Raw genomic sequence first — 23,010 nt, 5'->3', positions numbered from 1 at the left:
GATCTGTCTCCCCAATCCACGGCTTGGGGCACAATTTATGGGATGAAAAGTAGGGCGGTCTGAAGTGTAGAGACAGATGATTGGAGGCAAGTAGGATGAGGTAATTGATGATCTGTGCAAGCGCAGTCAAGCTTCATGCCTCTTCTTAGGGTGCATGTTCCCAAAACGGCAGTGTTACCATGATCTGATGGTGGAGTTTTTAGCTGCTTGACGTCAAAAGACACTTATCAAGCATTTTCACAGGCCCAGTTGATGGGTTGGTGGTCTCAACCAGCCTGAACTGGAGAAGGGGTCTCAGCTCCTGAAAAACCACTTTTAGTTACTCTGCTGATAAGATGGGGTCAGTTAAACTGGTCCCGGAGAGCCCGTGGTTACAGTTCCCCCAAATTCACGTCCTTCTCGCATATGAAATACATTCATTCTATTCCAGTAGCCAAAAATGTCTTAACTTGTTCCAGCATCAACTCAAAATTCTAAAGTCCAAAGTCGCATCTAATATCATCTCAATCATATAGGGGTGAGACTCAAGGTACCATTCATCCTGAGGCAAATTGTTCTCCAGCCGTGAACCTGTGAAATCAATCACGTTATGTGCTTCTAAAATACAATTGTGGGACAGGCACAGGATGGTCATTCCAACTCCAAAAGAGAGAAACAGGAAAGAAGAAAGGGTAACAGGTCCTCAGCAAGTCTGCAAACCAATGGGGCAAATTCCATTAGACCCTAAGATTTGAGAACAATCCTCCTTGGCTTGATGCTCTGCCCTCCAGGCCCCTGGGGCAGGGGTCCTGCCCCTGCAGCTTTGCTGGCCAGCCCTGCCCCTACAGCAGCTCTGTGCCTGGTCCCCACCCCATGGCAGTTCTCTGCAGTGGCCCCAGCTCTGCACAGCTCTGTGACTGAGTCTCATGCCAGAAGCTCCCCAGGACTGGAACCATCTCACGCTGGTTGCTCTACAGTTTGGGGTCTCAGTGGTAGCCCCACCCCTGTGGCTCTGCTGGGATTGACCTAGTGGGGGTTCTCTGCAGTGGCTCAGTGCTCGCTGGGGCCCTTGCATTCTGGGCATGGGAAGGGAGGGGCCTCCCTGATGGTCTCTGAATTACCTTTAGGTCTTTCTTCCATTATCTTGGACAATAGTCCTGCTCCTGTTTAGAAGGCTGATTAATCTTATTGGATGGTTGTTTGGCCCTCCCTTTTCCGTTCTGTTCTGAAGAAGCTCTCTTATTGTTTTCGATAAGGACAGGCTGAGAACGTTCCAAATCTTCAGTTCTGCTTTGCTTTTGATGAACGATGCCATCTTTAAGTCATTTCTCTCCTCTTGCATTTTACTATAAGCAGTCAAGAGAAACCAGGCCGCTCCTTCAATACTTTGCTTAGAAATTGCCTCATCAGATATCCAGGATCATCCCTCCCAAGTTGTACCTTCCACGGAAGAGTAGGGCATGAACACAATTCAGCCAGTTCTTTGCCATTTTATCACAAGGATGGCCTTTCCTCCATCATCCAATAACATTTCCTCATTTTTGTTTGAGACCTTATCAGAATGGCCTTTACCATCCATATTTCTACCTGTATTCTATTCACAACCACTTAGTATTCTCCAGGAAGATGGAGGCTCTCTCTCCAGCTTGCCTCTTTTCTTTCTGAGCGCTCACCAGAATCGCCTTTCCGTTCACAGCAACGCAGGCTTTCTCTAGAATGTATCTCAAAACTTCCAGCCTCTGCCCACCACTAAGTTCCAAAGCCACTTCCACACTTTTAGGTATTTGTGACAGCAGCACCCCCACTTCTCAGTACCAACTTCCTGTCTTACTCCTTTGGGCTATAACAAAATATTATAAACTGCGTGGCTTATAAACAACAGACATTTATTTCTCACATTTCTGGAGGCTCAGATTTCCAAGATTAAGGCACTGGTAGATTCAGTGTCTGGTGAGAACCCCCTTCTGGCAGTGTCCTCACATGGTGGAAGGAGTGAGAGAGGTCCCCTGGGTCCCTTTTATAAGGACACCAATCCCAATGATGAGGGCTCCACCCTCGTGACCTGATCACCTCCCAAAGGGCCCAACTCCAAATACCATCACAACAGTGATTAGGATTTCCATATATGAATCTTGAGGGGGACACAAACACTCAACCCATAGCACTGAGTTAAATCACCATGGACACAAGATTCAGAATTCTTTGGAAATCCAATCCTAAATAAAATGAATCTTTGGACCAGATAATTGGTCAATGGAGGTTCTCAGAAAATAATCAACCATCATTGCAGTTATCAAATGAAAGAATAATTTTTTCATGCCACTAAATATAATTTAAGTATGAATCATTACACAAAAGCAAATTTTTTATAGCTTTTTATTAAATACTGAAATGTCTTATTTTTTATTTTATTTTTTTTGTAAGGAAGATCAGCCCTGAGCTAACATCCATGCTAATCCTCCTCTTTTTGCTGAGGAAGACCAGCTCTGAGCTAACATCTATTGCCAATCCTCCTCCTTTGTTTCCCCAAAGCCCCAGTAGATAGTTGTATGTCATAGCTGCACATCCTTCTCGTTGCTGTATGTGGGACGCGGTCTCAGCATGGCCGGAGAAGCGGTGCGTCGGTGTGCGCCCGGGATCCGAACCTGGGCCGCCAGTAGCGGAGTGCGCGCACTTAACTGCTAAGCCACGGGGCCGGCCCCAAACGCAAATTTTTAAAAAGAGAAGGCCAGTGGGGAAGAGATGTAAAACCAAATGCCTTAAGGTGACAAAACTTGGTAGTAATCCATTTCTTGAGATGTTATAGATGTAGGTTAGCACATTGTTCATGAACAAAGACAGGAAGTAAAGGGTTTAATGAAGAAAATTTGTAAGAAAGGGTGAACCCTACTCAGTCTGCAGAAAAGGAAGTTGTGATTGAACACAAAATTTCATGACAGACTCATACGGGGTGCTGATCAGTAATGTGTGTGGCTTATTATCTTATTCTCTCATTATTTACTAAATATTGGGTGCATTCGACATGCACTTAGGGCTTTCCTGTTTAAAACACTTTTACATGCTTACAGTTGAGAAAACTGGGGCTCAAACATAAGTACAGTCATGCACTGCATAACGACGATTCAGTCAACAACGGACCGCATATATGACGGTGGTTTCATAAGATTAGTACCTTATAGCCTAGGTGTGTAGTAGGCTATACCATCTAGGTTTGTGTAAGTACACTCTATGATGTTTGCACAATGATGAAATTGCCTAACCATGCATTTCTCAGAACGTATCCCTGTTGTTAAGCGACACAAGACTAGTCCATAAGGATACTATCTGGAAATGAGTGACCTAGAGATGAACACTGGGAGATGCACAAAAAACAAGTAATAATCCAAGGGAATATTAAAAACAACTTAAAGTACACACACACACACCTAAGCTACAGGTTTCTAGTTGGATCTTCAGGTTCATAGTAAATATGATACCTATAATAAAAGGTAGCAGTCAGCTGATGGATAACGAAAAGCTTGGCATTTAAAAAAAATCTAATTAGTAAGAGAATAAATGAGTTAATGATGAAAATCACCAATATTTAGTACTCTCCCACATTCCTTGACTGGCTACCAATTGCTGCTTGGCATACTCTACCTCTGGTTTCAATCTCTTTCTCTCATCTACAGAATCTCCAGATAGCTGAAAGTAAACCCATGGCTGTGTGATCAGAGCCCGGTATGTAAAGCTTCCGGAGACTTGAGTGACACGTTGTGGAGCTGCTTCTACTCTTGGCTTTGGGAACCCCCTGTCTCCACCGGAAGTAAGCGGAAGGACCGGTAGGCGGCCTTCTTCTCTCCCTCCTCACTGACCTAGACAGTCAGAAGGACCACCCCACATGGTACCACCCCAGACAATGTTCTCCCACTGGCCTCTTCTTTCATCAGAACACACAAGCTTGATAATGTCACTACATACGGGGGGGTTTCTTTGATTTTCCCTCCATGCTTTTTCTTTTTCCCTTGTCTAGTTTTCACCCAGTCTTACTCTTTTGAACTAAATGCTCCATGAGTATTCCAGGCACATATTTCATACATTTTTATAGCCGCCATCTGCTACCAAGGAACTATCCATCCTTCCTCTTTTTGGTTCTGAAAAAGGTTAGAGCTTTCTACGAAACATTTGAAATGCTTTCTGTATAATCTAGGATAGATGTTAATTATTCAACTATTCTCCTTACTAGGTATTACACATTTGTGTCAACTATTTCTCTTCTGTTCACTGAACTCAAGTAATTACACCAATTGCTGAATAGTTACTATCCAAAACAAAGCAAATCAGAAAAAATCACGTTTACTTACTGCAATAGTTTGCTATTGCTGCCATAACAAATCACCACAAACTTAGAGCCTTAAAACAACACAAATTTATGATCATGCGGTCTACAGGTCAGAATCTGGCATGGGTCTCACCAAGGCAAAACCAAGGAATTCGTTTCCTGCTCATCCAGATGTCGACAGAATTCAGTTCCATCTGGCTATAGGACTGAGTCCCCTCTGCTTTGCTAGCTGTCGGAGGGGAGCAGCCCTTAGCCTCCAGAAGACTCTGTGCTCTCCTCGCATGAGGGGCTCCTACATCTTAGAACCAACAACGGTGCATGGAATCCAGGAAAGATCTCTATTTTTAAGGACTTATGCTTAGTGTCGGTCCACCCAGATAATCCAGGATCATCTCTCCATCTCAAGACTCTTACCTAAATCTCATCTATAAAATCCTTTTTACCAAGTAAGGGAACATCTTCACAGGTGCTGGGGATTAGAGTGTGGACATCTTTGGGGGCCGTTATTCAGCCGACCACATTCATTCCCACATAAAAGGAAGTGAGAGGAGGTAATGTTATCCACCGTGTGGTGTAATCAAGCATAATGTTTGAGACCTGGACTGTAGTCCCAGCTGGGCCACTAACCAGCTGAATTATTTTGTCCAGGTCATTGAATGTGTAGGATCCAGATTCTTTGTTCTTTTCTTTTGTTTTAATAGATGCCACCTGACTTCATTTATTTATTCTTTGTATTCATTCACTGAATACATATTGATGGAGCTGGCACTGTACCAGGTGCTAGGAAAACAGCAGTAGACAAAACAGAGCAATCCCTGTCCCCTTGGAGCTGATGTTCTAGTGAAGGAGGGCAGATAACAAAAACTAAATAAATAAAGCAGTAAAATATGGAGAATGCCGAACAGTGATAAATAAATCAGGATGGGATAGAGGAAACATCAGGGGCTCTGCCAGTGTAGATGGAATAGTTAAGGGCAGACTCAATGAGAAGGTAATGCTGTGGGGAGAATTCTCCTCTTGTTTAATGACACACAGTCTTGTTCCTATACAAACCAAAAGGGGGATACCATCCTATCACAAGCCTTATGTATCTGAATGGGGCATTGACAATTTGTGACAATTCAGGCATAGATTGACCAACTTCTCCCTTATATTTTGCAAGTCTATATAAGGTTATAGAAAAATGCCTTTTTCTAAGACAGAGAGACATTAATTTATAAGTGAGAGACTGGCGTAATCGGTACACTGAGTAAAAATATTCTAATCTCTTAAGTCATAAAGTAATTTTACTTGTCAGTTCAACATTTCATTAGGTATTTCAAATTATATCATTCAAATGTGAAATTTGAACAGTAAGATTCAATAGTAAAAATCAATGCATTTATCATCTAATTCAGGCGGAACTTTTACCACTCATTTTCAACCCACCACCATCTGCTGTATCCAAACACACGTTCTCCACATTACCTGAAGCTTCCTATGATTTCCACAAAAGGAAAAAGAAAGAAAAAATTGCCCAGCTTTTCTAAGAAAGGCACAGCACACCCTTCCCAATTTACAAATATGTCTGGTATTATGTTAAAAAGTGCATTGCTATTTGCAAATCAGTCAGCTCAAGTATTTCCCAGCGATCATGAATTCTCAACCAACTGACTTTCAAACGCATTTGGATAGAAAGGCCTCAAAACAAAATGGAAGAAACGAAACGGAACATGAGATTGAAAAGTTAAGAGACCTGGAGTCCAGAGTCGTTTCCCACTGGCAATCAGCACAACCTTGGGTATGTCACATGAAATCTTTCTATCCATTGCTTCTGTTAAAAACACAATAAAAGGGCAGTACTCACACCTGTCTTGATTGACAGAAGGACTGCGGAAGGATTGAATCAGACAGTATGTGTACAAAGTCTTACATAAACTGCAGCGTATTAGCTCCATAAATTTAAGGAATTGTTATTTCCACTAAACTGCATCAGCGACCTGCTTCACAGAACAGCAAGAACATCATGAGAAAAACACTGAAGAGCATGGGGGCCTCTGGAGTCGCATGTCTTGAGGTGGCCTCGGAGGGATACTGGTTGGTCCATCCATCAAACACACAATTTACTGAGCACTTATCATCTATCAGGCACGAAATGAGATGCTAGACCTAAGGAACGTGGCGATGCTCAGCGCTTGTGAGAACTATTTAAATCAGCACTTGCTGATTTCCTCCAACGTGAAATGCGGCCCTGTTACCTTAATGAGGTCTTCCCTGGAGGGAAAACTTGAGACTAAGTAATTTTCTCCAGTCTTGGTGTTGGTGATAGACACGTACAGTCGGTCGTGGGCCAGCTCGTGAGCGTTGGAGGGGAGAATCGACTCCGTTCCACCTCTAAAGAAGAAAAAGCGACCCGCGTGATTCACCTTTAATTATTGAACGCCTTGTAAATATTTTAGAAGAGAGAATACTAAGCTGAGTTTGCCACAGTTTATACAGAGTGTCCTCAGCATGCTGTCTTCACACACTGTGGGGGGTAATGGACTATATATATACCTCAATCGGGCCATGAAGTCATAGCCGGGTGTCACTGCCCCGAAAGGCTGCCCTCGGACTTCTTCGGCAAACTTGTAGGTAAATTCGTTACATTCCTGGAAAAGAAAATGAATAGGTGACTCTATGTTTTGTCAAGAAAATTCATTCTAGTTCCAGAACTCTTCACCAATCACACAACGCACCTGGACTCTATAAATGCAAGGCCAGACTTGGGATGCCACACTCCACAGGTGTGAGAATCCCCACCTGGCCTGGTCTTCACCCATCATTCCTGGTACCCAGGCAAGCTGTGTGTTCTTACAATGCCACTCTCTTGTTTTCGCTTTTAAAATCACTTCAAATGGCACTGCCCATCTTTGGAAAATCCTTGAAGGCTCAATTCCAATTCTAATGTAGCACATTCTTCTACAGATTTCTCCAACACAATTAACCTCCTCTCCCACCCCAATTCTGAGGCCTCAGAAACATTTCCATCTCGGCTCTGCAACAGGGCTGGTTATTAATGACAACACCAACATCAGAGAAAGGGGTCGTGATGACTACCGTTTGCATGCACTGCATCAGAGTCTTTGGAGACCAGTCTTGGGCACTGATATTTTGTAAAAGTCCCTCAGGGGGCTCTAAGAGACAGCCAGGGATGGAATCCACTGATGAGGCCCCTGCCAGCTCATCTTCACATAACCCTGCAAGATGGGTGTAATCATTGCACTCGACAGGTAGAGAGCTGAGGCTGGGAGAGATCAAGAATCTTCCCAATATCTCATCAAAAATCACTACCAGAGGCAGGATTTGAACCCAGGTCTGTCTTTCATTTATTAATGAATTCATGCCTGCCTGGCATCAGGCCCTGGGCTAGGCACTGGGACTCAGCCAAGAATGAGACATAAAGAGCCCCTGCCCTCCTGGGGCTTAGGAGTGCCTCAATGAGAGATCACAGAATGCTGTGGGAGCACCCACGTGGGAGGCAGAATGAGGCTCCTCCTTCCCCCAGATGTCCACAATCCAGTCCCTGGAACCTGTGAATATGTTCCCTACACGGCAAAAGGGACTTTGCGGGAGTGATTAAGGATTTTGAAATGGGGAGATGACCCTGGATTATCCAGGTGGGCCCAATGTCATCAAAAAGGTTCCTATAAGTGAAAGAGGGAGGCAGGAGCGTGAGAGAGACAGAGAGATGTGAAGATGCTGTGGGGGATCAGAATTGGCCACCCCAAAATGTGTCTCTTTGGCTTGACTATTTTTAAGGGCCAAAGACTCAGAAAGAAACTTTGACCTCCCCGCTAACTGCCTAAAAGAATTTAAGATAGAAGGCCTGTTCCAGGAAGGAGCTAATACCAAGTATAATATAAACTAGGTGTGGCAGACAAGGGGGAACCTAACGAGGGCTTTTTAATCAAAGTCATCTCCATTTCTCATTCTTTTCAAGGCACAGTCAACATTTGTTTACCAAACATTTGCTTTTCCATCTCCAAGTGAATTGCCTTCCTCCCCTTTGAAGTCCCAAACCACTACCCCCAACATCCTCCTTTGTCTTTAGCTGAAGATGGTATTTAAGGTGGTGGCTTCTGCCATTTTGTGAGTTACTCAGTTTTCCTGGGTTTTTGCGATATATACATGTTATTAAACTTTGATCTTCTCCTATTATTCTGTCTCATGTCAATTTAATTTTTAGATCAGCCATAAGGACCCAGAGGGTAGAGGAATTGTCTTCCTCTCCTACAATGCTATAGTTAGGGCTTTAAAGATGGAGGAAGGAGCCATGAGCCAGGGAATGCAGGTGGCCTCTAGAATCTGGAAAAGGCAAGGAAACAGATTCTCCTCGAGAGCCTCCAGAGGGACCACGGAAGTCCTAACACTTGGATTTTAGGCAGTGAGACCCTTTCAGACTTATGACCTCCAGAATTGTAAGAGAATAAATGTGTGTTGTGTTAAGCACTAAGTTTATGGTCATTTATTGGAGCAGCAACAGGAAATAATACAGTGAGCGTCAACTTCCAACTTCAGAGGTCACCAAAGATTCACTCCAACATGACATCTAGGCTGAGACCTACAACATGAAGACGAGTCGGACAGGAGACAGAGGTGGAAGAGGACAACAGGCAAAGACAACAGTGAGCACCCAGAGAGCAGCAGAGACCTGAAAGGCACCCTCGTAGTCACGAGAGCACACAGGGCCTGTGAGGCAGGCTGGGAAATCCCGACCCCACCCCAAGTTGACAAGGAGCCCTGGAGTGTGGGAGGGGGACGTAGGGGAGTGAGATCATTAGACGTGTGTTGGGTAAACTCAGTCTAAGTGCTGTCAGGTGGGCGGTTCGTAGGCCGAGGGGGTAGATGCAGGAAGGAAGCTACTGTAAGCTTCTAGGTGACAGAAAGGGGTGGCCCCCCAAGTGCTTGCTCTTTCTCCGAAGCTAGACTGCCCACTTAGCTGCTTTTCCTGTATTAATTTTAGTTACACACACACATCTCTGGCCAGACTGGAAACTTACTAAGGAACGGCTTTACTCATCTTTGAGCTCCCCACTGTGCCTAGCCATGCCTTGCAAATTGTGAGGGCTGAGCTCTTAACATGTCAACGTCTCAATTTGCCCACCGCCTAAAATACGCCTGGCGTCAGGTGCTCCTCTTAATTATACAAGCGTAAACTCGGAACTAGATTAATTACTCCCATATTTGTCCCAACACCGCAAAGCTCAAGGAACTTACACCATCAGCAAGAATTGAACTGACAGAGATTTGAGTAGGTGGTTTGCTAAAAAGATTCAAAGTGATCCTACGAGTGGTATATTTCAAATGCTACAAACAAAAGAAATAAAATAACCTCAAATCAAATGGCTGAAGATTTATTTTGAAAAAGGAGAAATGAGGATGCCCTAGGTGAATAGAGAGAATCTTTTTCCATCTTCCAATGTGAGCACCCAGTAAAGACTTACCCTCTATGTTGGACCAACATAATTAGATAATACAACTGGGTCTTCAGTTTATTGAAAAAATAAACAAGAATGGGTAACCCGACTTGAAAATATGGTGATATCAAGTCTCAAATTCAGGTAAACCATTCAATGTCTGAACATCACAGAATTTCAGTTAAGTGGCTGTATTATCTCAGTATTTCCAAATCACGTTAATTTGAAATCACACTTGATACATTTCCACAGCTGCTGAGGATTCAAAACCAAGTCTACCCAACTCCAAAGCTCAGGATTCGCTCCCACCTAAAGGAAAGACCACACTAAACAGGAGGCAACGACCCCTTACCAGCCCCCTGCTTCTGAACGGAAACAAACTTCTGCAAAGGAACTAGCTTGCAACCCAAACACACGATTCTGCTAGTTTTGGGAGAGTTTTCATACTTTATTACACTTTCTCTGATTTCAGGTTCTCATGCTGTACAGTCTCTAAAGTTTTTTATTTTTTTTTAAATTTTTTTTTTGTGAGGAAGATCAGCCCTGAGCTAACATCCATGCTAATCCTCCTCTTTTTGCTGAGAAAGACCGGCCCTGAGCTAACATCTATTGCCAATCCTCCTCCTTTTTTTTTTTTTTTTTTTTCCCCAAAGCCCCAGTAGATAGTTGTATGTCATAGCTGCACATCCTTCTAGTTGCTGTACGTGGGACGCAGCCTCAGCATGGCCGGAGAAGTGGTGCATCAGTGCGCGCCTGGGATCCGAACCCGGGCCGCCAGCAGCGGAGCATGTGCACTTAACCTCTAAGCCACAGGGCCGGCCCTCTAAAGTTTTTAATCACTCTTCTAGTTCCTTATAAAGCAACCACATAAAGACTGGAAGAAAAGATTTCTGAATCACTGGGCTCAGTGATTCAAATCCAGTTTGTCTTCCAGAAGCAGCTCACTACAGAATTGAGAACAAGATTTTGGATGTTTAAAATTTTGTAGTTTTGAAAATTTTTTTGTGTGTGTGAGGAAAATTAGCCCTGAGCTAACACTTGTTACCAACCTCCTCTTTTTTGCTGAGGAAGACTGGCCCTGGGCTAACATCCGTGCCCATCTTCCTCTACCTTATATGGGAACGCCTGCCACAGAGCAGCTTGATAAGTGGTGTGTAGGTCCATGCCCGGGATCCGAACCTGCGAACCCCAGGCTGCCAGAAGTGGAGCACATGAACTTAACCACTATCCCATCAGGCCGGCCCCGGTTTTGAAATTTTAAATGTGACTTAAATTCATTCTTGGGAATGAATGTGTTGATCATTATTGGATTATTGTTCAAAGGCACTAGAGTAATTAACGAACATAATATTTTCCATGTACAGAAGCCAGCTCTCACAGTCAGCAAACGCATGATCACTGTCTAGAAGGAGAAAACAGATTTTTAAAACATAGATTGCATTAAATAAAATACTTAATGAAGGCTTGTTTTTATTATATCTGGATAAATTACTTAGAATTCAGGGCTTCTTACCGTGAGAATGAAAAACAAATTAAATTCCAATGTCATTCTACTTAATGGAAATTATAGGCCCACATATTAATTTATATACCTGTTTGTAAACAGGAACAAGCAAAGAGTTATTGGCCACACATCAAGGCCTTGAAAATAGGCCCTGTGCTCTTGTCATGATCAGATAAGGAAGAAATATGCTTTGCTTGAAAGAAACAGAGCTGGAATCATAAGACTAAATAAAACACTCAAAAGTAAAGTAAGGCATTTTATATCTTTGTCTCCTGTCACCCAAAATAATCTTCTTTTCCAAATCCAGAGCACAGATCCTTAATGATTACATTTTAAAAGAAAAGTCTTCACCTTTTCTGTTTCCCAGGCAAAGGATTATTTCTCTGCAGTTAACTTAGTAGAGTTAACATTCATCTTTGTTGTTTGGTCTTAATTTCTTGATGAGAACACAGCCTACTTACTACTTAATTACCTCTATTTTTTCTGGAGCTGTTAGCAGGACAGAAGCAACCAAGGATCCCGCAGAGGCCCCGGCAAAGGCCTTGACATCCTTCAGGAGCTGTTTGCCATGTCTGCAAAGAGCAGATGCTGCCCCCAAGTGGTAAATGCCCAGAAACCCACACGCTGCAAATGACAGGTTGATGTGCTTCATTCTAGCTGAGAAACTGGCAGTACGAAAAACCAAAAATGCTGTAAGTTGGTACAATTCACCCACATGCTGTGGAGTCTTATGCTAATCATCATTCCACGCCTGTCTTTTAATCTAGAATTCTCTGCTCTAAGCACAGTATTTTCAATTAAAGTCTAATTAAACACCCCAATCTTTCAAGGAAACTTTTTCCCCCCTCTCTTGCCTTGACCCAATAGTTTTATTAATTAAAAAAAAAAAAGCTACATTCCATAGATACATAGATTATGCAGTCTACTGTTTAATTACTTGGCAAAAAGAAAAGATGGATAAATTCCAATTGGCAAAGCATTTGGTCTTTTTTCTCGTCCTTTTGAAACTTTTGGGGGGTAGGCTACCATTGTGGAAGGGTGAAATCATTACAGACTAGTGAATTCCACATGAAGGACACACTTGTTCCTTGAAAGTGCATCAGTACATGTCAAATAGAAGTGCTCCCCTCCACCCCACATTTCCATTGCGAGCATCTGTATTTTTTTAAAAGAAAACTCATGCCCAAAATTATTCAATAATGCTATGAGCAATTATTCAACAATGCAATATATCTCATAGCCAAGTTTCTCAAGACCAACTGAGGTCATGACTGGCAAGGGCAATTGAAGGCTTAAGGAAACTTGCTATTTGCAACAAATCTGACTATAAAGCTCTGTTTGCTGAAGCCTCAGTGGGCAGGATTTCACCACGTGGATGGATTCGTGCCCCCACAACGCTGCTCACTTGGAGAGCCTCAGGGTTTCTCCGAGGCCCCGGGACCCCGATTCCAGGACCTTCAGATTAGACATAGGCCCGGGCCTCGAATTTAGGAACCTAACACCGTTATTTGATGCACGAGGCCGGGCACTGTATGGGAGCCAGCTCAGCCACTGCAGCACAGCCCCGGTTTGGGTTTAATTTCTGCAGATCTGAGGCAGGGGCGAGGTCGGACGCTCAGCCTCCAGGTAGCCACCCTGCCCGCGCAGGCCCAGTATCCGCCCCCGGCCTGGGGGAGGCGGGGCGGGGGTCACCATCGCGCCAGCCCCGGGGAGTCCTGCCCTGACCCTCCCGCCCCCAGGGCGGCCTCGAGGGGCTGAAGCCCGCCCCCCGACCGCCCCTCGCCCGCCCCTCGCCAGCCCTGCGCTCCGCCCTACCAATACAGGCCTGCGGCACTTCCGTGTTGAACGGCCTCCTTAAGAGGAAGGCGGGCCCCAGCCGTCACTCAACGTGGCCCCACCTATCAGGGCCAGACCACGCCGTGCCCCCGCCCAGGAAGGTCCCCCGGAAGGGGTTGGGCCGGCCTACCCGCGCAGGTGTGTGACGTCAGCAAGACGACGCGGGCCTCCGCTGGGCCCCGCCTGCTCTATTTAAACCGCTGGACTCAAGATGGCGGCGCGCACTCGGCCGCTTGACCCGCGTGTCCCGAACGCGGGTAAGGGACAAGACTTTCTTCTTTCGAGTCTTGCTGTCTTCCGATACCTAGGGATGCGTTTTCGTCCCTTTGAGCCTTTTAGCACTACCTGCGGGCCGGCCCTCACTTGCTATTCCGCTGACCCTGAACGACTTTCATTTGCTGCACGCCGGAAGTGCTTGCCCCTCTTCAAGTCTGTTTTCCGGAAGTGGTTCCTCTTCTTTCCCCACCCTCAGGGCGGGTCCAGGGGCTAGGTTCGGGCCCGATGCTCCGCGGCTTATCAAGGCCCACCTCTGATCTTTTCGTTAAGCATTATTGGAAAGGCGGGGCTATAGCTTTGGGTCGCGTTCACCTCCTCACTCGGCCTTAGGCTGTGTGATCTTGGGCAGGTTGCATAACCTTTCTGAGCTTCCCTGGTGACTTACCTGCAAAATGGGATGGTAAAATCCGACTTGGTGCTGAATCGTAAAGCGCGTGTTGCATAGCGGGCCCTGAACAGACAGCCGCTGTTTCGTCTGGTCACCGCTGGCCCTGGACAGACCTGAGAAGCAGCTTTAAATGGAGTTCCCCACCCACTTCAAAGGACTCTGATGAGTCTTTCTCTCCTAAACAGTGTCTTCCCTAATAGTAATAACAGGTGTTGGAGGAACCTCAGAGTTCCTGGTGGAAGGTTCTCTGGGTTCCCATGTTGAAGGACAGATTTACTGTCTCTGAATCTACAGAAGGGGATCTGAAAAGTGCACGAGTGTCTCTGCCTTAAGCAAAGCAGGGAGAAAGGGGGAGCTTCTCAAATGGCTTTCACCTTGGGCTTTTCCTTTCCCTCCCATTTGGGCTGTCAGTCACCTGGGCTCTGGCCCACAACACTGAAAGTGGGAGTTCTGGATGTGATGACTAAGGAAGACATATTTTTCGTTCTCATAACCAGCCTTCTGAGACAGCTGATCCTGAAGATACCCTGATGCCTGAGCACAGCCCAACTCCATTACTCTATGAATTCTTTTCTACCATTAGGATTTAGTGAAGGGGAGGCGAAGTGCACGTCAAGCAAATGGAGAAGGATGAGCTCTTCATTCTTTCATCCTTCCGCTGTCCTCTGACTCCGTGGTAGGTGTGGTCTCCCCATGGCAGCATCCCCCAGGAAACTTATAAAGAAAGAACAATCCCAGGCCTCATATCAGGTCTCCTGAGGCAGAATCTACATTTTATCAGACTCCCCAGGGATCGCTATGTGTACTAAAGTTTGTGAAGCTCTAGTCTAACTCGCCATGGGGTGGTCTGGTTTAAAGTCGTGGGGTGACATCGAAAGTTTAAGGAGAGACAAGGTCCATGAGGCCAGAATCTGGGATGGTGGTGGCAGAACAACTGTTTCCTGCATTTGGACACTGCAAGCAGGTTGATTCAGAAGACGGATGAAAAATTTGTCACTGGGTAGCCTGGATGAGGACCAAGACCGTGGGATCCTTTGCTTAAAGGAAAGGTAAGATCACCCGTTGTTGACATACCTGCTGGTGAGTGAGATCTCACCAAATTTAGTCTCATGGGCAAGTGTTGAAAAAGCACCATAATTTAATTCTTAACATTTTAAGCTCTCTCCTCCTTTCTGCCTTCTACCCCATATCATATTTATGTGCAACTAATTAAAAAGTTCGGCTCCCTAAGGTGAGGAAGAATATCAGATTCATTCACATTTGTCTTTGTCATCTCAGCACTTACTTGGTGCATAGTATATGATCAATGAATATTTGTTTTGGGTGTTGGATTTAAGTAAATTATTCTTGTCATGTGAGTATGTAGTTATTTAATTGCCCTTTAAGAGCATTTTTCAGTAATTCCTTTGCGTGTTTTTGCTTCTCTGTTTTCGTTAGTAATTTAGTTTTGAACTGATTTATTTATTTAGGAATTTATTTATTTATTTAATTTAATTTAGGATTTATTTATTTATTTAGGAATTTATCAAACATTTAAGCATCCATTGTATAGCAAACGCTGAGCTGGTACAGGGCATACAAAGTTGACAAGGATTCAGTCCCTGGTCATGGGGCTTGTGGAAGCTAGTGGGCAGGGAGACACCTGATGTGTAATTACAGAGGAGTGTTCATGTGCTAGTACAAAGCCCCCCGCAGGTGCTCTGGGTGTACACCCTGAGCTAGAGGCTGGGAAACTCTTGGCTCTGGGAGGCACCTACAAGAGCACCTGGCACAAAAGGAGAATCTCCAAGCCTGGCTGCCCCTTTCCCTGTCCCCAGCTTCCTCCCACAAGGTTTTATAGTGCATCCCATCAAGACCAACGGTGCAGAAGGGATGCTTGCCACACCTGTGCCCAGAGGACAGGGGCTCCTCTCAGAATCTCTGTGTCTAATCTCGCTTGCAGTCTCCTCTCTACTTAGTGTTGTTTTGTTGTCCAATCTTGGCATCTTAACACATGTTAATTCCTCTGTGGGGTATGCCGTCATTGCCCCTGCCATACCCTCATCCTCCCTCCCGTGTGCTGACTCCTCATCCTCGTCACCTCCTCCCAGAGTCTTGCCTGCTGATTGTGAACTGTGAATATTAGACGCACACACTTTAATTTCAGGGGAATGTGGCCCACTGTTGGAGCACACCGCAGCGCCCTTTCCCCAGGGGCATCGAGGTAATAACTCCTTTTGGCCTGCCCTCTGTGCCTCGTTGAAGCATCCCCTTGTTTTGAGGCCACCATAGAATTCTGAGAATTCTTTTGCCATCATGGAGCAGAACATCCCATCTGAACCCACAGAGAAAGAGGCGGCATCCTTTGCCATGGATCACTGTCTCTAAGGACAAAGCACAAGCAGTCAACAATGAATGCCACCACATGGAGGGTGAGGGAGCCAGCCTGAATATAAAGCAGTTTAGAGGGCGTCAGGGCTGAGAGAGAGCGAACCAGGCCTAGGTGCGATGGCATTTCTGGAGCCTGCTCGTGCAGCTGTGACCATCCCTGGCTCACTCCCCCACTGCATTCACCCTTTTCTACTTGTTGTGCTTAAACTAGTTAGAGCTGAGTTTCTAAATCTTGCAAGCAAAACAGTTCTCACTAAGAAAGTGCTTTTTCTATTGCACCTGATTTCTCTCTACGGTCATGCATTAACGACGGGGACACGTTCTGAGAAATGCATTAGGCGATTTCATTGTGCGAACATCATAGAGTGAACTTACACAAACCTAGATGGTATAGCCTGCTACACACCTAGGCTCTGTGGTACTAATCTTATGGGACCACCGTGGTCCCTCGTTGACCGAAACACTGTATGTGGCGTGTGACTGTATTGGAAATCTGCTAAAAGAACCAACTACTTAAAGGAACACTTGGCAAATCCTTTCTAAATGGAAGAATATTTCTTTAAAAAAATACATGTGTTATATATGTAATATATATACATTACAAAAGACTTTGATAACATCTGAAAACAATTCAAAATAGACATCCTTAAGAAGTGTATTTATTTTTGATTGGATACATCTGAGAATACATAGTAATCTATAGGTCTTAACATGGCATAGAAACTAAATATCAAGTTATTTCTATTAAAGAGAAACCATTTTAAAATGTAACATTTATTTATAAGCTTCATTTTAATTTAACGTGTGAAAGGTACCAAATATAATGTTATGCATGGAGCTGAAACATAGAGACGGTAAAGATTTTCTGAGTCTTTCTATTATTGTATTAGAATTACTGAATTACAGTGCTTGCAATTGATATTCTATGTAAGTGTAAGCTTTCAAAATTTTCATATTAAAAAATATCTTTTATAGAAAAGGGGTTCATATCTTTGGTAGCCAGGTGGTGGTGTTGTGGGGTGGTGATGGGAGAGGGGCACCAAATGCATAATGGAGTCCTAAATATTTTAGAAAGCCCAATAAAAGAAAATCTGTGTTCTCCACCCTGTATACTTTGTTGCAAAACAACTGTGCCCTTGGCCTGGCCATTCATGGTCCACAATGTGTATAAATGGATGGAAATAGTCCTTCTTGTTATCTTTCAAATAATTTTCTTACAGTGGAGGGGATTATTGGGGAAATAATGCCAGTGTCAAATAAATGATATTGTTCAATGATAAACAGAATGTCACCTTCGGTGCCTTATCCTTCATCAAATTCACCAAAATACTCACTTTTAATTTACAATACAGGATTTAATCAATACTCATACTGTTATCTAAAGAAACACCCTATTTGCTAAAACATCCAATTATCTAATCACCTCATTGCAAAGAGACAAAATAAGGATTTCAGTCTATTTTGGTTTTGCATCGCTCCTATTTACTGGAATCTTATTATTAATAATTATGACACTTATTCACTGTCCGTTGCATGCCAGTCCTTTATACACGTTGTCTTGTGAAGCTTTTATAACAATGATGAGTGGTAGGGAGATGCATTAGATGAGAATTTAAAGTTATAATAATTTGCCCACATCCACATGGAGGCGGAGATTATCAGCCCAGGTCTCCCTAGTTCCAACCTGCACACAGACTTTCCTTCCCTACGCTAGTTCAAAAATGAATTAATGAAATAGTAAGCTCTTATTATCTGCCAAGCGTTATGCCATTCACCTGCTATGAATCTCAGAACCTTGTTATTCCTTCTGTTCTTTCCTTGGTCAGAGTTTGGAATTGGTGTTCCTATTTAGATATTTATAATTTACTAAAAAAATGGTAAAACTTCTTAATAAATGTGACGTATGAATTTACTTATTTATAGTATTTAGGGAACTTGTTCACATCTGGAAAAGAAAAAGAAGTCAGTCTAGCAATTAATTAAAGCTGTCCTTTCTCCGTTCATCAATTACAGCAGTAACTCTTTTTGATTACTCCTTTTCCTGGAAGCTATGTCATAAAGTAAGTTCTTGTAAAGAGAATGTAATTTCCATTAGGAGCAATGTTATAAAAGGAGATCACGTCATTGACCAAGGTCTTAACTCCAAGTAAATCATCTGTCTAATGATTTGTCTTCATGCATTTGCTCACTCTTTAAATAAACTTTATTTAGCATCTAATATATGAAAAGGACTGGACTAGGCATCAGAAAATTTAAAAAAATCTTAAACTGTCCATTTTTAGTTCACTATTTTTTCTTGCTGGAATGTGGCTTCACATTTTTCTCTTCTGTTAATCCCTACTTATTCTTCAAGGCCTAAAGCAACCTCTACTGCCTCAATATAGCCTTTGAGATTGCATTCATCCACCTTCTGTCAATGTTAAGTGCATCCTCCTCTTGGTTACCATGCGTGAGGCATTGCCATAGCATTTATCGCCTTTTATTTCAGTTGAGATGTAGTTGTCTCCACTTTCTGTGTTCAGGGTTCATTTGGAGCAGGAACTGTCTTGTACTTCTTGGTTTTCACCAGCATCTAGAAGGTGACTCAAGTAGAGTAAATATTTATGAGTTCGGATCTTTAGTGTGCTGGTTTCAGATATCTAACTGGCTTAAGCAAAAAGAAAATTGCTAGTTCAAGTAATTAAGATGTTTAGAGGTAGGGCTGACTGCAGGTATGGCTGGATCAGGCAGGAGGTGGGTGCTGTCAGGCTACCCTTGTGCCATTTCCTATGTATTTTTCTCTTCTTAGTTTCATTCTGCGGGCAGGAAATCCCCAGGAGGCTGCTGGCAGCCCCACATCCTCTTAGCATATCAGTAGAAAAGTTCTTTCACTGCCCACCTCCCAAACTTAGAAAAAGACTCCTTCTGGTTATGTTTTTATCACATGCATGTTCCTGGAAGAGTCAGTGTGAACAGCAAATTGTGACACAATGATGTGACCCCGTGATGGGATGAGCGTATGCCATGCAGGCATGGACAGAAATGAATGGAAGCATTGCCAAGTCCAGATGGAGTCCATTGGGCGAGCCTCCCTAGGAAGAGATCTGGCCGTCTAAATCAACATATCCACTACGTAGCCAATAAATATTTGTTGAATTAAACACAAGCAGAAATGCAGCTATAATCTCTATATAAAGCAGGAAAGTTTTATTTAGTCCTTTAGCTGTATAAAACTGCATAATACATATGCATCTGGCTAGTATTCCCCCAAACAAATAAACACAACTGTGATGTTTGGTATGTTGAAAAGTTAGTTGCAATATTAGGTATGTTGAGATGAACAGTAAATACTATTTGGCATAAACATTGTTCAGCATTGAATTCACAATAGTTTTGTTTGGCTTCTTTGCATTATATGGGCTATTTGGGATGTTGGAGATGGTACAAGATTCTCGCTCACCAAGTCAGTGTAAAGGGGTGGAAAGGTTTCCCTGTGATAAATTTCCGTGTAGGAAGCTCTGGTACTCAGAGTCACAGCAAGGATCTCATCTTACACATAGGGTCAGGGAAGTACATGCTAGTAGATGTTTGTTTTTGGCAGCAGTGGGAATAATGACAATGCCCTTCTACCAAAAACATTTTGTAGAGTAGGAAGTGATCCCAAATGTCTTTCCATCATCTGTCACTTCAAAGCATTTTGGGAAAGAGTATAGTCACAATTTAGTGAGTGTCCACTAAAGTATCTCATATTTTATTTTAAAACCATGAATAAAGACACCGTTAATGCAAACTTTTAAAAGCATTCTGTACAACATCTTCACTAAATTTCTAAGACAAAAATGACATAATATCCCAAACTGTATAGATGTGTTCCCTATTTGGAAAACTACAAATGAACAGATAAAATGGATCAGAAGTCTGAAATGGAGTCCAAGTGAAATTTTGAAAGGACCCAGGCTTACACGTAAAAGAAAGCTGTAATTTCAAGATCTCCTATTGTGGCTTGAATTCTCAGAAAACTGGCAGCAACGTCGGAGCTGTTAGAATGTGATCGTACTAAGAGGCAATATTTGTTGAACTGCATGTACTGATTCAATAATTCCTGGGGAAAAAAATTCCCAAGTTCTGATGAACTGTCCTAGATCCCTATAGGCAGGTATATTTACAATAATGAAAACTTAGAATTCATTCTCTGTGAGTGAAGGAGATGGCAAGTTCAAAATCATTCCAACTGCATCCATTGCTTGGGGAAGCCTGTCTCCAGGTGCACCCACCTACTGTTAGTTTTGTATTCTCAATTCCCGCATGGAAGCCAGCTAGCCCTATTTATGTTGTCATTTTAAGCACCAAGCTTTCTTTCCAATACTGTATTTTATTCTCTCTGTCCTCACCTTGGGGGAGCATGATCCCACTCTTAGCATGCTTTTGAAGTGCCGTCTTCAGAAAGTAAACTTTTCACAATATAGTTCTTTGAGTGGCTGCGTATTCACATTTCACTTAAAAAGCAACTATAGGGCAGGCCCTGTGGCTTGGTGGTTAAGTGCGCGCGCTGCGATGCTGGCGGCCCGGGTTCGGATCCCGGGTGCGCATCGAGGCACCACTTCTCCGTTCATCCTGAGGCCGAGTCCCACATACAGCAACTAGAAGGATGTGCAGCTACGACACACAACTATCCACTGGGGCTTTGGGGGGAAAAAATAAAATAAATAAAATCTTTAAAAAAAAAAAAAAAAAAAGCAACTATAAAGGTAGAACACACTCTAAATGTACTGTAAGTTTAACAGTCTCCAAAAGGCTCTTTTTAATTCTGAAATTTAATATTCCTATATCTTCGTGTACACATACTCCGAATTTTAGAAAATTAGCTTGACACCAAAGATGACCACATTTTTCTAGTTTCATCATAGAAAAAATTCTGATTCTGCAGGGTATAGAAGCATTCGTAAGATAACATTTAAAATGTAATTAAGCTTAATTTCACCATTCCATGAACATAGGCAAATGTTAAAGGTCATTTTCCTTCTGTTAGAAAAGAAACTAAAATATGAGTTTGCTTTGTGTTAAAAGAGAATACCTTCATAACAACGTAGACGAGCACTTCGGTTCAATGACCCCATTTTTTCTTATGCTTAACATCCACCCAAGCTGTATTTTTGTTAGAGGTTGACATGTAATTGTTGAAATCATGGGTCGTTTCCATCATTTACACATTTTTCCTGACATTTGGTTCCTACCTCATTTTTTTTTTTTTTACCTTCTATGCCAGAATGTCAAATCATTGTGATACCTTATGCAACATAAAAATTCTCTATATGTGCTTTTTATTAGCTGTATATTTTACGTTGTTAGAGGAAAGAAATGAAATCAAATTTGTGTTTATTTTTATTTAACGTACACTTGCATGATCTTTACTATTTGCCTCTTCTAACTACCTTATGAGTATCAGTGCGTTTAACCTTCCTAAGAACCCTGTGAGGTCGGTACCTCCAGCAGCACTCACATTTTAAGGATGGCTACATGAGGCTCAAGGAGGCTAAGTGACTTTCTTGAAATGGCGCAGCTGGTCATTAGCAGAGCCGGGATTCATTTCCTGACCACTTTGCTCTGCTGCTTCTCCAGGGTCAGAGTCGAAAGTAGGTGAACACTCACGGGACGTTTCATTTTCATGAAGATGTTGATAAGTGAAGTGAGAAATGGTGCTGTCCAGGTTTAACTTTCCAGGATCTTTAGAGGCTCGTCCTCCACCAAGCCATTAAACATTGAATGCCCAAGACTTACCGTTGGGATCTCTTCCCTTCTCTCTCTACGTGTACAGACTAAGGTGGCACCGTTCATGCCCAAAGCTTTGGTGCAGCCTCTAGGCCTATGGACTCCACATCAGCTGATGTCATGGCGTGAGGACTACTAATTTGGATTGGCTACCTATGGGTGGAGGGAAATCAGGATATAATTTAGGGGAAGTCCCCACCTAAGCAAGGGGAAAACCCATCCTGCCCACTAGCACAGTTGAGGAGTGGGAGAAGGATGGAGGGACATTGAGAGAGAAAACCAGCATGCTCATTCTGCCACTTCTCATGGTTGTTGGGAGGGGGCTTGTAGACACACAGAGAGAGAGAATGGCATGGCTACTTTCCCAGATATAGCTTTGGGAAGCTTGGATACTCTAGTAGAGTGGTTCTTTTTGTTTTGGTGAGGAAGATTGGCCCTGAGCTAACATCTGTTGCCAATCTTCCTCTTTTTGCTCGAGGAAGATTGTCCCTGAGCTAACATCCGTGCCAGTTTTCCTCTATTTTTTGTGTATGGGATGCCGCCACAGCATGGCTTGATGAGGTGGTGTAGGTCCACGCCCAGGATCTGAACCTGTGAACCCCAGGCCGCCAAAGCAGGGCACACAAAATTAACCAGTCTGCCACTGGGCTGGCCCCTACAGTGGTTCTTAATTCTGCTGCTTTTGATTAGTGTAGGCTGGAACTCAGCCATCGATATTATTATCAGGAAACAAACAAAAAAAACTCCCAGGTGAATCTAATGTGTTGAGAACCACCATTCTTGGAGAAGTTTTCAATTTGGCGAACATGGCACCAGAGCCAAAATGCAGGTTTGGGAGAGGTAGGTGCCTACATGGAGAGCCTATGCTAAAATAAGGCTCAGGCTGGTGATCAGGGGATCTAGAAGATTCTGCACAGCCTGACAAGCTGTCAGAGAGAGGCTGAGAGAAACAGGACCAGCCTGAGATTGGGATACAGAATCTGCAGTCCCAGTGGAATTTGAGAACCAAGGCAAGAGACCAGGACCATGGACTTTCACTAGCAAACCTGGCACTCCACAATGCCAGATGATGCCTCAGTGAATTCCAGTCCAGGAACCAAGGCAGAGCCCAGTGCAGAGCCCGTCTGCTACTTGATCAGAAGTCCCATCT

General features: G+C 43.4%; 1 protein-coding gene and 1 long non-coding RNA gene across 5 annotated transcripts in view; one reads left to right on the top strand and one right to left on the bottom strand.

Annotated features, from left to right (window-relative positions):
* PNPLA4 (patatin like domain 4, phospholipase and triacylglycerol lipase) overlaps positions 1–13,349 on the bottom strand; it is a 110,037-nt gene extending 96,688 nt beyond the window's left edge. For all 4 annotated transcript variants that reach the window (XR_015550386.1, XM_087426627.1, XM_087426628.1 and 1 more), the window contains exons 1-4: positions 13,209–13,349; positions 11,715–11,907; positions 6,836–6,930; positions 6,538–6,673 (exon numbers count right to left, since the gene is read on the bottom strand). Coding sequence is in view for 3 of the 4 variants with exons in the window: in XM_087426627.1 (XP_087282753.1) it covers positions 6,538–6,673; positions 6,836–6,930; positions 11,715–11,894 (411 nt within the window). In the remaining variant the exon portion in view is untranslated. The remainder of the gene's footprint in view (positions 1–6,537; positions 6,674–6,835; positions 6,931–11,714; positions 11,908–13,208) is intronic.
* A 116-nt stretch (positions 13,350–13,465) lies between these two features.
* Positions 13,466–23,010, top strand: part of LOC147912026 (uncharacterized) — a 98,642-nt gene continuing 89,097 nt past the window's right edge. Inside the window, exon 1 of the long non-coding RNA XR_015550387.1 lies at positions 13,466–14,791. This is a non-coding gene — a long non-coding RNA (uncharacterized LOC147912026). The remainder of the gene's footprint in view (positions 14,792–23,010) is intronic.

Source organism: Ceratotherium simum, chromosome X (genome assembly GCF_057802395.1).
Source record: "Ceratotherium simum simum isolate JZ-2026a chromosome X, ASM5780239v1, whole genome shotgun sequence".
Lineage (NCBI taxonomy): Eukaryota > Metazoa > Chordata > Mammalia > Perissodactyla > Rhinocerotidae > Ceratotherium > Ceratotherium simum.
The sequence above is the reverse complement of the archived record's forward strand: the minus strand, read 5'-3'. Positions and strand labels throughout refer to the sequence as shown.